The sequence below is a fragment of the Rhagoletis zephyria genome, unplaced genomic scaffold (genome assembly GCF_001687245.7).
Source record: "Rhagoletis zephyria isolate East Lansing unplaced genomic scaffold, Rhagoletis_zephyria_1.1 Rzeph_scaffold_00038, whole genome shotgun sequence".
NCBI lineage: Eukaryota > Metazoa > Arthropoda > Insecta > Diptera > Tephritidae > Rhagoletis > Rhagoletis zephyria.
Window position 1 is genome coordinate 207691 of NW_016157122.1, and position 13293 is coordinate 220983.

Consider the following 13293-nt stretch of genomic DNA (forward strand, 5'->3'; position numbering starts at 1 on the left):
ACTTAAAATTTTTCTAAAAAAAATTTAAAAATTAAAAAAAAAAATTAAATTTGCTGTAGTGTGCAACTTTGTTGAATTTTTGTACAACGCTTGAATTTGGTGCTATATGGTTTTTGTTAGACAATGAGCGATACTTTTATAAAAAAAAATTATTAAAATTAATTTGAAAAAATTAAATAAATATTCCAAACCATAACATTATGTCGCGGAATGTACGTACAAAGCTTTAAATATAAAAAAAAAAATTATAATTTAAGAATTTATGCACATCTGACTTTGCTTAAACATCGTCGGAGTGAAATTTATAAAAAAGAGTCTTTAATGTTTAAATCAAAGTAACTTGTTAAACCAAAGCTCTCAAATTTTAACTAAACATTTTGAATTGAAAAAGATCGCCTTCAGTTAAATAAATTGCTTGAAATTCAATCTACTACTATAACTGACTGAATTTTGTACAACTACGAAAATTTCCAATTCAATAGATGCACTCTCTTTTGAAAATACTTTGTATTTATGTATGTATGTGCGAAGCTCACAACAAGTAAAACATAAATAAAAATCTAAAAAAAAAAATGATTGAATTTTGTTTGAACTGGTTTTTCCACAAATTTTCCACCCATGGCCAATCGCATGGCAGTACGAGAGAGTACCTATTTTAAACAACTTTTGTTGGAGTTATTTTTTTTTTGCCAATTTGGCGCCACCCAATCGCTGACCTGTGCGCATTTTTCACACTTTTTCCACTCTATATTTATAATGGGTGCCTTTTTGTTAGGCGTTTTTGTGTGTAGATTTTAAATAAACCTTTTTTCACATAGAGATGTTTGTATGTACATACATAGTGGGCGTGTGTGTGTGTGTGTTTTTAACCTGTCAGCAACATGTCGGTCGAGGTCCTGTAATTGCCAGTGTTTCAACGCCAAAAAACATACTTGGCGCTGAAAATTCCGACTCGAGCCAAAGCGACAGCCACAACAACAAGTTTGCTTGTGTTTAATTTTAAGAGTTTTTTGTGAGAAACTATTCTTTACAAACCAATTAGTGGTGTAGTTCATAGTTCAAGGTTGGCAGATTTTTCTTTATTATTTTTTTTTCGATTGCTTTTGGTAAAAGTTTGCTAACAGTTTTATTATTTATTAGACAAAAAGTATGTATGTATGTACAGGCAATTGGCGATGAAAAAGCTGTGACGTGGAATATATTGCCATTACCATTACCATTTCCATTATAATTACCATACTTATTGCGATTATCATTACTATTATTATTACCATTACCATTACCAATACTCTTACCATTCACAATTTCATTACCATTACCATTACCATGACCACTACCATTACCATTACCATTACCATTAATATTTTCTTTGTCATTGTCATTGCCATTATCATTACCATTACAATTACCATTACCATATCAATTGCCATTCTTCTTGATTCTTCCACGGGTCAAGCCACAAATGTCCTAATTAAAAGGTGCTCTATCGCAAGGAATATGAACCCACTTACGTGAGTAGTGTAGTGACTTAAAAATTACTTATAATCCATCGAATCGATCGATTTAATCAACACAGTCCAGTTTCTTCCAGTTGTTCCTTCATATTTACTCTTTTTCTTGCAAATCCCCTCTTGCCAGAAGAATCAATGTGTCTGCTTGTTCGCAAATATTTGCTCCGTAGACGGCTGGCCAATTGATGCTGGACATATAAACGTTTCACTAGCTTATCGACTGTCTACTCCTTTTTCCCTTATCGCTTATCGCCACACCTGCGAAAAACTTTTGCTGCAAGCCAGAGCTGAGGTTGCAGATAAAAACAAATTGAAAATTGATGGTCTTTTGCGACCGCCCAACTTGACAGCTGTTGAATGCTGCTCAAACAGACATTTGCACAAACCTTTAAATACACACACATATGTATGTATGTACATACATATATACTACACGCCCACAGTGTGCGGGGGTCGGTCAGCTATTTATTCCCGACAATCGACTACAAGGTGGACTTGCAGCATCGAATGCAGTGCGCCGCCATCAACATTTCTGAAAGTTTTAAAGTCCACTCCTTCAGCGATCAACACATTGGACAGCATTGCTAACCGGTAACCAGCAATCACGAGCGTCATTATTATCACCACAATGTATGTATGTATGTATGTACATAGTAGACCAGCGCAAGAACTGTGTGGTGCAACGTTTGGAGAACGGTACGACGTGGCACTGCTGCTGCACCTCGCGAAAGTAATACTTTCTCAACAATGCTGCATGAATATTACGCTATTACTAAATATACATACATACATACATATCCAAGTTCAGAAAAGTTTGCAACTCAATAAAATTATTGACATTCTTTCAATTCAAACAAAATATTTTTAGAGTGAAATAAACTTCAACTCGCAAACAACTCGGCAAAGAATTAAATTTAAAATCCATATATTATATACAGTTTTGTATATAATACATATGTACATACATATGGATGTATAGGTAGTAAGAAATAATCCCGGGATCCCGGCCTTTTTTAGGTTCCGAAAATCCCGGTATTCTTGGCAAATAATCCCGCGGAATTTGTAATTTGCACTGATGGCAATAATAGAAACTCCTTTCCTGGACCAGTATTGGCCATATTTCTTTTTTTATTTAATAACTAATATTTTTTTATAAATGTCTAGCTCATTACATATATGCGATAGTAAATTTTACACACAAAAAATCAATATATTCGCGAAACCATGGGCCAAATGTAGTAAAATTGGGTTTTTAGTTTTTTACTCTGACGTCGGTAATTGAAAAATTATTTTAAAAAATTCAGTGAAATGTGCTTAGAGTAGAAGTATGGGTATCAAATTAAAGAGGAAATTCTGTAGAATTTAAACAGATCCAATTTTTTAATGCATAAGGGCTGGTAGGTATTGAAAATGTCCTTTTAAAATTGTATCCTTGAAATTTCGAAATATTTGTTTTTGAAAAACTAATATGTTAAGGACTTATATAAACTCGATAACATCGCCCTAATTTTATCAGTTTAAAAAATTACCTATTCGTCCTTGTAAATCTAAAAAAAATAACAATTTTCTCTTTCATTTGGTATCCATGTTTTTTCTACGTTGCATTGAATTTTTGAAATAATTTTTGGAATGAATCAAATAAAATAACAAAATCCTTTAAAATAAATCCTGGCGTCAGAGAAAAAAATAAAATAAAAACGCCACTTTAAATAAGTGGTAGTAAAAAGTAGGTTTCAAACCCATTNTTTTTTTTTTTTTTTTTTTTTTTTTATGTATGTTACCGCATAACTTTGGACCACGTCAACCGATTTCGATTTGCATCGGAAAGGTAGTGTCTCAGAGGTGGTCCCATACTAATCTGGTTAAGATCCGATCAGCGGATCATGAGATATATATATATATATATTTATATATATATATATATATTTGGGAGTTGAAGTCGGTTTTTTTTTCTAAAAGTAATGAATATGAAAATCCCAGGACTAATCCAGGGATCCCGCGATTGTGATAACGACATCCCGAAAATCCCGGCATATTAAAAAGCGAAAAATTAACATCCCTAACAAGTACATAGACGTTAAGAAGAAAGTTTACCGTCCAGTTCGCTTCTTCGCTCGTTAATTAGGCAAAATTATTTGCCTCGTTTCGTGGTTCTTTTTTCAGCCGAAACGTGGAGCTCAACAGCTGCAAATAGCACTGTGGCAGCAATTAACTTTCTGTTAGTTCCACATAAAAGGTAAAAGTCAAAATTCCCCGAAAATTACTCTCATAGAATTCGAGTTAAAGAATAGAATTAGAAACTTTAAATTTGACACTATACTGAGGTGAAGGTAAAACTATCTTGGATGCTTTAGTATTTACTCGAAGATGACAAAGTTAGCGAAGCGGTAGTCTAATCTTGGCCGAAAATGAGCACTCAAAAGCCAGTTGTTATTTGAGGGATGCGGGAGCATCCCATGATCTAGAGAACAAAGGTTGGGCACTGTATGGAAATTTATTTTTTTTTCGTGACAATTTCTAATATCTCGAGATCCGTCCATCTCGTACCGCTATTACCCTATCAGTGAACTTGACACAATCTCTGTTTGTATGACGTCTCACTTGCGAAACTTGTTTACATTTTTTTGCAAACATTTTTCTTCTTCTTCTTCTTCTTCTTCTTCTTGCATTCTTCTTCGCGTTTTGACATTTCTCTCCCAAAAATCCTGTATGATGTGTGCAATCTTGTATTCTATCATTCTTGGAGCATCCAAATCTGCTGGCAACAGAGACAAAAGTAGCAAAATGGCGGCTTGAAATTCTACTTAACTTTAGCTGTTTTTAGGACTAGCCAAGGACGAAAATTTCTATGACCCTTAAATGCTCCCGAAGTAAGCTATCAAACCAGTAATTTTTCTATCGCATGGGGACCGAACCGGTCTAATGTCTGTACATATGTATGTACACACATTTTTATGTTTGTATGTATGTAAAAATGCAAATGATTACTTTCACTCTGGCCGACTGTACGATGCTTTTAAAGTTGCCCATTTAATGGCTCATTTCCTGTCCCCGCCGGAAGTAGCAACAGCTGCTCTTATGTAGTTCAATTACTTACCCAGTTACCAGCATTTTCAATGACTTCTTCTCCAAATATTTGGCCAGGAGGGTGGGCTTAGTGGAAAACCAGTGGTGGCGAAGATGTAAGCCAGTTGCTAATTTGGCAATTCGAGCGTTTAGTTGACAACAGCGTTAAGTAGTCACTTTAGTACTTAAATCATTAGCGATGATTACATCACCCATTCGGTGGAAGTTTAAGTAACTGTTACTGGCTGCTACTGGTTGTTGTCGTTGTCGTTGTCGTTGTCGGCGGTCAAATAGCTCGCTGTGGTTGCCATGAACGTGCATACATACATACCTACATATGTATGTATGTATTTGACAAAAGGGTGATTTTACATATACACAAGTATCTATCTCGGGATTCCACCGCCCGAATTAAAGATTTGGAAAACGCAGTTTCGATAGAAATACATATAAATTTAAGTACTTTTTTGGCGCAAATTGCATAGTGATTCCGCGCGGATTACAGCGGTTCATAAATCCGCTGTGTTTATTATTAAAAATTCAATTTAAATTCAAACGCAGAAAATAAATTTACAAATACCAAAGCGGCTAAGCTCCACAATTCACATACACGCTCGAGCGCACATAACGGCATAACAGCGCGGAAAAAGCGGGCTCAAATAGGAAATCCGCCTTGCTACGCTTCAATGCGACTCAGCCTACAACCAATGCTGCGCCAGAAAAGCACAAAAAATAAACAACAAAGCAAAAACATATTCGTCCCGTATATCCGTAAGAATAACATATGAATTCGCGCTAAGTCGCATGTGGCCGGCCGATCATTGGAAGAGTAGCGTTTTGCCGCCCGCAGTTGTGTATTCAAATTTACGCTTAGTTATGGATATCTACGTACGTACCTATGCATATACAAATGTATTTTGTACAGGCTCTTTGAATCTACATACCGCTTGAGCGCGCATTGGCGGCGCATGGTTGACGTTTGACTGGCGGCTTAAGTTGCGCGCTCCTCACTAAAACAATGGTGGCATTCGCTAGTGAGTGCATCTAGCAACGCTGCTCATGCTGCTTCATTGCATTCTTTTCATTTCCGTTGGCCGGCCTGCATTTGGCTGGCGCAAAATAATAATCTCCGACGTATTTAGTGTTGCGACCGATTTGGGTTTGAAGGAAAGGCGCTGGGATGTGGGAATCGCGCGCGCATTGCGGTCGCGCCAACGCAGACCCCGGATTTAATAGTTATAGAAATACAAAATTGTTACAAATTGTTGCGAAAAGCTATAGTAGCAGTATATAAAACAAACAAAATTAAATGACACTCTCTCTCACTATACAGGCGTGCTAAATGAATATTTTTATAGCCAAGCGCTTAAACTTCTGCTGTGGCTGAGTGGTTAGAGATGCGTAGTAGCCCTATGTAGGACCTGAGTTCGATTCCTGGCTCAGGTAACATCCTAAATAGAAAAAATAATTTCGCCCCTCGGCATTCAAAGGCAAACCTCCCGGTGTATTTCTGCCATGTAAATGCTTCTCAAAAAATCCATTCGCCGTTGGTCCTTCCAGTTGTGTAACAACAGCAAGACGCACATCACAAATTATAAATATTTCTTAAACTTCGACTCACAGGCTAACTCATTCATATTTGAAAACAAATAAATGGTATTAAAAATTAATTTTTTTTTTCATTTTTTTTTGTGTTTATTTATGGCCTTATAACAATTATATTCAACACACATGATCAAGCAATAAAATTGTTGAACAAAATTAATATTTTTCGCAAAAAAAAGGAACCAAAAAGTGTGTATACTTAGGAAAGATACTATCAGCCCAATTCTGAATACTCCCGAGAAATTTGTTCTTACACATACATATGCTAGTGTTTGGCCGAACTTCTCCTCCGATTTGTGGTGTGCGCCTTGATGTTGCCATACAAAGGGGAAGGGCCTACAGTTTTACGCCGACTCCGAACGACGATTTTTTTTTTATGAGAAGCTGTTTTTCATGGCAGAAATGCACTCGGAGGTTTCCCATTGCCGGCCGAGAGGCGACCGTTGTTAAGAAACAACCTTTTTTCCTCATTTTCTGCTATGATGCTTTGACCAGGGCTTAAACCCAGGCGGTGTGGAGCGGAGGCGCGCCTTCCAACGTCTACTAGATTTGCCATATAAAGAGGCGCAAATTCGGTGTTGGATTTGTGGTGGGAGAGAGACACCGTCGCCAAGTACTGGCGTTCACTCTGGCGGACGAACGTCTTGCCACAAACCGCATCAAAGCGAGATTATTCAACATCTCGCTCATCTGTGCCCAAGACCCGATGGCCCCTATGGCCCCGATGGAAGAGAAAGAAGAGGCGTCGAAGGATCTCTTCTATGCGATTTCAATGCCAAGGTTGGACTGAGGCTGATCCACTCCGCCGGGGCCCGAAACATGGTATTATGCAGTACTAGATTCCAGAATTAAAAGATCGATCAAGCTACATGGCTGTCTCCGGATCGAAAAACCAAAAAAACCAGATCGTCCGTGTTTGAGGGATTTTGTTGCAGACTATGCAAGGAAAGCTAACGTCAAAATGCTGCAATCGCAACAGACCGCTTATTTATTCGCAACTGTACTCTCACACCTGATCTCTGAGAGCACTCTTCAACAAAACGACATACGAGAGTAGTGGAACTACATTTTCCGCTCATTAAGTGCAGCCGCCACAAAAGTAGTCGGATTTCTGCGAGCACGAAGGAACAATTGGTACCATGAGGAGTGTCAAGACACTGCAGAGAAAAAATGTACCGCCAGCGGGGACTCACTGCCTCTTTAGATGAAAACACACTCAATGATTTCTCTATCCTTTTTATTGAAAGATTAGTGGCAAACTCAGTGAGTTTGGATTCCGGTATGGAAATATTTGCTGAACAAAAAGCAAGACGCGGAATCAAATTTTGTGTAGTATTTAAAGCCATTCTAAATTCAATAGAAATTGTTTGACATACCGAAAATATTTGTTGGTTTATGAAATGTATGTATAACAAAAGTGGGCCCCCGAAGAGATTGCTGACTGGGCCCTTTTTCTTAAATCCGCCACTGCTGTTAACATTTTTGGTCCTTTTTTCGAACTAATACGTATACATGCATACACACTTCTGTATATATAAAGATGTTTTTTTCAACAAAAATACACCTTTGCAATCATTCCCTGTAAATGTTTGTTTTATTTTGTCCGCAACGTCGGTTTCTTCTTCTATCACAAAAACACTTTCAATTCCCCATTTTGTGTAAACTTTTCGTATTTTATCTCTGCTTGATTTTCATCACTCGCATTATTTTCCTACTTACAGGGCGAAAGTGCTGGAGTGCTCTGCCAAGGAGGATCACAACGTGACTGACCTTTTCAAAACGTTGTTGTCACTGTCGCGATTTCTACCCGTCGGGAGCAATAATGACGGCACAAGTGGACTGAAGCGGCGCTCTTCGGCATATGTTAGCGCATCGTCAAGTAGAAGTAAGTACTCTTGGCAGCTAAACGCTCAGCCAAATCAAACGAACAAACGAACAAACTGACACAAACAGCCAAGTGCTGTGGCACAATCGAAAGAGCGGAAAACGCTACTTGATATCCAAAAATGAACAGCACGCAGAAAGCGAAAATCAAGTCTAAGTAAATTAAAATGCACCTGGTACGATTTCGCCCGCCCTTTCCACCTCCCAACTTGCTCAAAGTCTGCGATGCGAATGGCAAAAAGAGACCAGTTAGTTTCACCACTGCCCGCCTTTGAGCATCCGTTTTTTTTTTTTCTAATTACTTGACGTAGCTTTAAGGGAGATGGCTTTTCCTTGCGAACTCCAAGGAGTAAAATTGCACACACTTCTTCCTACTTCTGCTTATTCGCTTCTGCGGAGCAGTACAATGTTGCAAAATTTGCTCAGGAGCTCGCCTGAAAGTAATTGAAGCCTAAAGGCCTGGACGAGAACTTGGGTACCACCAGCTACACTATCGAACTCAGCAGAAATCTGGGATATGTTCCTAGAATTCTACGCAAGCTTTACAAAAGGGCGACAGATATTTTTATGGGAATTTTCGCCACGAATAGGATGCTATTAAATTTTGTAAGGTATCCAGCACTCACGAAATCAAAAGCGCTGAAAAATCTGCAAATAGTACGAAGAAGCGCGCCATTTTCTTCAGGCCCACATACGCCCCTTAAATCCGATCTAATTTCTCGAGAGGTGGCCAATATTGTAGCAGGAAAGCTTAAAGCAACCATTTCATGAAATTCCGATAGGAAATTATTTTAATTATAAGTATAATTCAATTTATTATGGGCGTCTGAAAAGCGGGACAATAAAGCTAACTGTAAAGGAAAGGTAGGATCACCCACATTTGTTCGGCGAGAAAAACCGGTAGAGATACCAATGCGCAGCTGTAAAAGTTTACTATATTTAGTAGCCAATGTACGCTATAACAGTCTGTCGTCCTGCGAAATGTGCAGAGTTACCTGAGCTTCCTATAACAGGACACGCATATCGGCGCTCTTAAGTTTAAACAGAAATAAAGCGCATACATGGTTCTATAAAAATGATTCCAATATCTTCATTTATTTATGAATTTCTTATAAAGAGAGGTGCAAAATATTTTGTTATCTTTTTTTATCTAAAACTAAAGTTAGAAGGATTGATTCGAAATTCGAGGATGTGGTAGTTAACATATTAGTCTTTGACATATATTTTTTTCAAAAAGAAATATTGGAAATGTCCAAGGATATTCAAGGATAAAGTTTTAAAAGTAAATTTTCCAACACTTATTCTTCCAGGTTCACCAAAAAATAAAATTTTTTCAATTCTGCAGAATGTTTCCTTTTAATTGATACCCATATTGTTACTCTACAATTCACCAAATCTTTTAAATAATTTTTTTATTCAATCATATCCTAGAAATTTCAAAGTCCTTTAAACAAAAATTCTGACATCAGAGAGAAAAATTGAAAACGCAGTTTTACTATATTTGGCTTCTAGTTTTGTTGATACATTGATTTTTTCGTGTGTTTTAAACATTTTTAGTTTTCGTCGCACAGTGTTATTATATGAGGTTACGTTAAAAGTCGCAAATATGAGCAAATTTTATTTTTTTTTTTTTTCAAAAACCGAAAGAGAAGATTCCAATCTTTACTTTTTCTACATCTAGCAGACGGAAGAAGACCGAGGGAGCAAAGTTTTTGTCCATGAAATGTGTTAAAATCAGCATTTGTAAAGTATAACTTTTGTTTACTTATATTTATTAAAACAGTTGGTTGTTTACATTGATTTTTTCTAAAGTTCATAGCGGCAAAACATTGCTTCGCACCCTAGTGAGCTTGTTAACATAAAAATTGTCCTATATTGATAATTTAATTTCTTATCATTGAATACATTGGGATCATCTCAACACACAAAAAAAAATCATTTTCTTGTCTTATCATCACACACACAGAAACATGCATGCAAAAAGAGACGAGTCATGAAAAGTAAGTCAAAGTCAAATCACGAGTACTTTTCTATCCAATATCTGTATGTATGTACATACTATGTATGAAATTTCTTCCTGCTTTTTTCCAGTGCCGTCAGTGAGTTTACACTAGTCATTCTCACTCAAAAAAAGTGTCAAACTCATGTCGACATTACAGTTCTCGTCAGCTGATTCTTCTCACATCTTTACGTGACTTGTTGATTTTTTCATAAAAATTCCTTCTTTAGATTAATTTCTGAAATGCTTGTCGTTTTCGTTGCTCCTGAACAAACGTCAAAAAAAATAAAATAAAATATATGAGAAAAGCGACCATTATTTTCGTGGAATTTTGCCCACGCTTAAATTCGAATTTCGCATCATCAACTTGCATCGCTGCTCATCTCAAACATTGTACTTATACTTCCTCTCTCTTCTCTGCCACAGATTTCTGGTATTCACTACTTTTTTGTTTTCAATTTTACTTTCTTTATCTTCTGCCAAGGATGCATGTATCTGTGTGTGTGTGTATTTGTGCTGCAATTGCAACATCGCGTGCAGAGCGCATAATTGCTACAAATTCGACTGCGGCATCGGCAGTTACATACAATGTGGTCTTCAATGTGTTTGTGTCACAGCGAATAGAACAAAGGTTGCCATTGGAGTTCCAGGTGCCGGCAGAGTTCACTCAGTGTGCCGTGGCGTGTCAAGGCGTTTCCTAGTACCCACGAAGGTTTTTTTTTTTTGGGACACATCGCGGCAGCGGTTGTGTTCGACAGTTTTGCATTTGTTGCAATACACGGCTGCCTTTTCACCTTTTTCGCCCTGTTGCACACTGAGGTTACACGGGAGCTGTGGTATTTTAGAGAGTTCACTTTTATTTATTATTTTTGTTCTCACGAAAGTAGATGTTGCAAGGCCTTAATCTCCCGCAGCATTACTAACTAAATATATGTATGTATGTATGTATGTACGGGTATACATATACAGATGTAAGAATTCAATTATTCAAAAGTTAAATACCGTCAGTGGCCGGCGTAATCGTTGTTACGCTGATGAAGTGGAATTGTTGGTAGCGTAGATTTGTTCCAGGAAATTGCATGCCACAGACCACGTGTTGCAAGTTAGCGTTAGGTGGCACTCTTTACATTAGTCTGTTTGATAGAAAATGTTTCATGTAAATGTGTACAAACTTCTTACTTACATACATACATACATGCATACATTAATAAAAACACGACGCGACGATATATATTAGATATATATATATATTTTTTTTTTTTTAAGCCGTTTTTTTTTGCTAAAAATTATTATATCTATTTTTTATTTTCACTGAACAACTAATATTTAAGCAAAAAACAAAACCGACTTCCATACTCATATAAAAATGTAATTCGTATGATTCAATAATCGAAGCTAAACCAAATTAGTATGGGACCACCCCTGAAGTAGAGATTCCAGAGATTTTAAATCGACGAAATCGAAGATCGATTGATTGAGCCCTTCCGATTCGATTTTTTGCCGATTTTTTAGTTCCGATTCGATGCGTGAATCGATTCACAAAAATTTGAGAAACCACATTCGATATTTCCTCAATTGATGCATATTGATCTACGGTTTACCTCAGAAAATTTATAAAATTTTAAAGAAATTTGAATTGGTTGCTAGTAAAAAAAAATAATGGCCTTGAGAGAGCAAAGACCAAAGAATTTAATGACATACATCTCTTTCTCCTCGCGACTAAAGGGCTCCTCAGGGAAGTCTCTTGGTAATAACTCTATATAAAATTATGGCTAAAAACCCCAGAAATCGGTTTTCCAAACTTTATGCAAATTATCATAAAAACTTTGCACTCCTGCAATTACTCCTTTTATCAAAAATTCTAGTACGTATGCAGTTTTGCAACAAATATTTTCTAAAAAGGGTAAATATAGAATGAGCGAAAATAAAAATAAAAAAAAACTAAAAAGCGTCCGTATTGCAAAAAAAACTACATATTTATATACGCAAGCTCCTTTGTATTATACACTTTTTAAAATAGTGGTTAATTTCGAAGCAAAGCACGAAATTTTTTCTGGATATTGAAACGGCTACGAAAAATTTGTGTATGCTTTAAAAATTACAATAATAGTTTGGATAGANTTTTTTTTTTTTTTTTTTTTTTTTTTTTGTTAAAATTAAGTAAAATACGTTATTTCATACCCCCTATGTACATACAGCTTGCTTGGAGGGTGAGGATAGCGCAGATCATTTTCTACGTAGCCGTCCGGCCATCGCCAAACTGAGGTGGTGCATTTTTGTGTCAGTTGTGTTGATGATAGACGCGTTACATTCTTATTTCATATCCCTTCCTATCCTCTCTCTGTGTGCTTTGAAAATTTATCCTGGACTATCCGGCTTATCACAGTTCCATTGTGTAATTGTATAATTCATTTTAAATGAGAGTAGTACTCTGGTATCATTGGTAGTCTGTTAATTAATTCACCCTAGGATGCACCGTTTACTTTATAAATTTCATAGATAACCAAATAGCACTGCGAAGTATCTGATTTACTTGGAAGGTATTGATGTCTGTTCTGAAAATTACTATGTGTCCACCACACCCAGCCGCTGGTCGATTTCCAACTAATTATGAGCTTAATAAAATAGCGAGATAAGTAGAACTTCATACTCGTACAAGTATAATGGCTCTGTTACGCGCTACTCATTCTCTGGCTTTTATGTCACCCGGTTCGCATCACTTTCGATTGCTAGAAAATTTATGCTTTATTTTTATGTATTTTTCGCACTTATTATATTTTCCGTATTGCATTACATTTGTCTGTTTGTACTTTTAATTGAGAATTTCAGCTGAACTCAACACGCTCGCCTGTACACAATGGGAGCGACGAGCGTATAATCGGCTTATTGGCTGACAAGTTCCAATAATATGCAGGAAATGTCACACAATTTTATGTGTATGTATGTACACGTGTATGTATGTAGTTAGTTGCACAGACCGTGAGCATGTATGTGGCCAGGTATCGGTGAAACTTATATCGCCGCGATGACAAAGATGTCAGTAAGTAGCCCTACAGGATAATAAAGATTGAAAAGTAAATTAATGTTGTAATCGAGTGAAATTGCATTACCCCTTTGCATGTAGTATGTATGTATGTACATGTGTTTATATTAATTATTGTATCACAGATTACATTTTCGACTTTCAGCTTGAGAATTTAATTAAATATTAACGAAATTTTTTTTTTG

The 13293-nt window shown here is 36.6% G+C and overlaps 1 protein-coding gene across 1 annotated transcript in view; it reads left to right on the plus strand.

Moving 5' to 3' along the window:
• Positions 1–13293, plus strand: part of LOC108366090 (GTP-binding protein Di-Ras2) — a 68639-nt gene that overhangs the window by 38313 nt on the left and 17033 nt on the right. The window contains exon 4 of the mRNA XM_017620381.1: positions 7904–8067. Within this exon, the coding sequence (XP_017475870.1) occupies positions 7904–8067 (164 nt within the window). The remainder of the gene's footprint in view (positions 1–7903; positions 8068–13293) is intronic.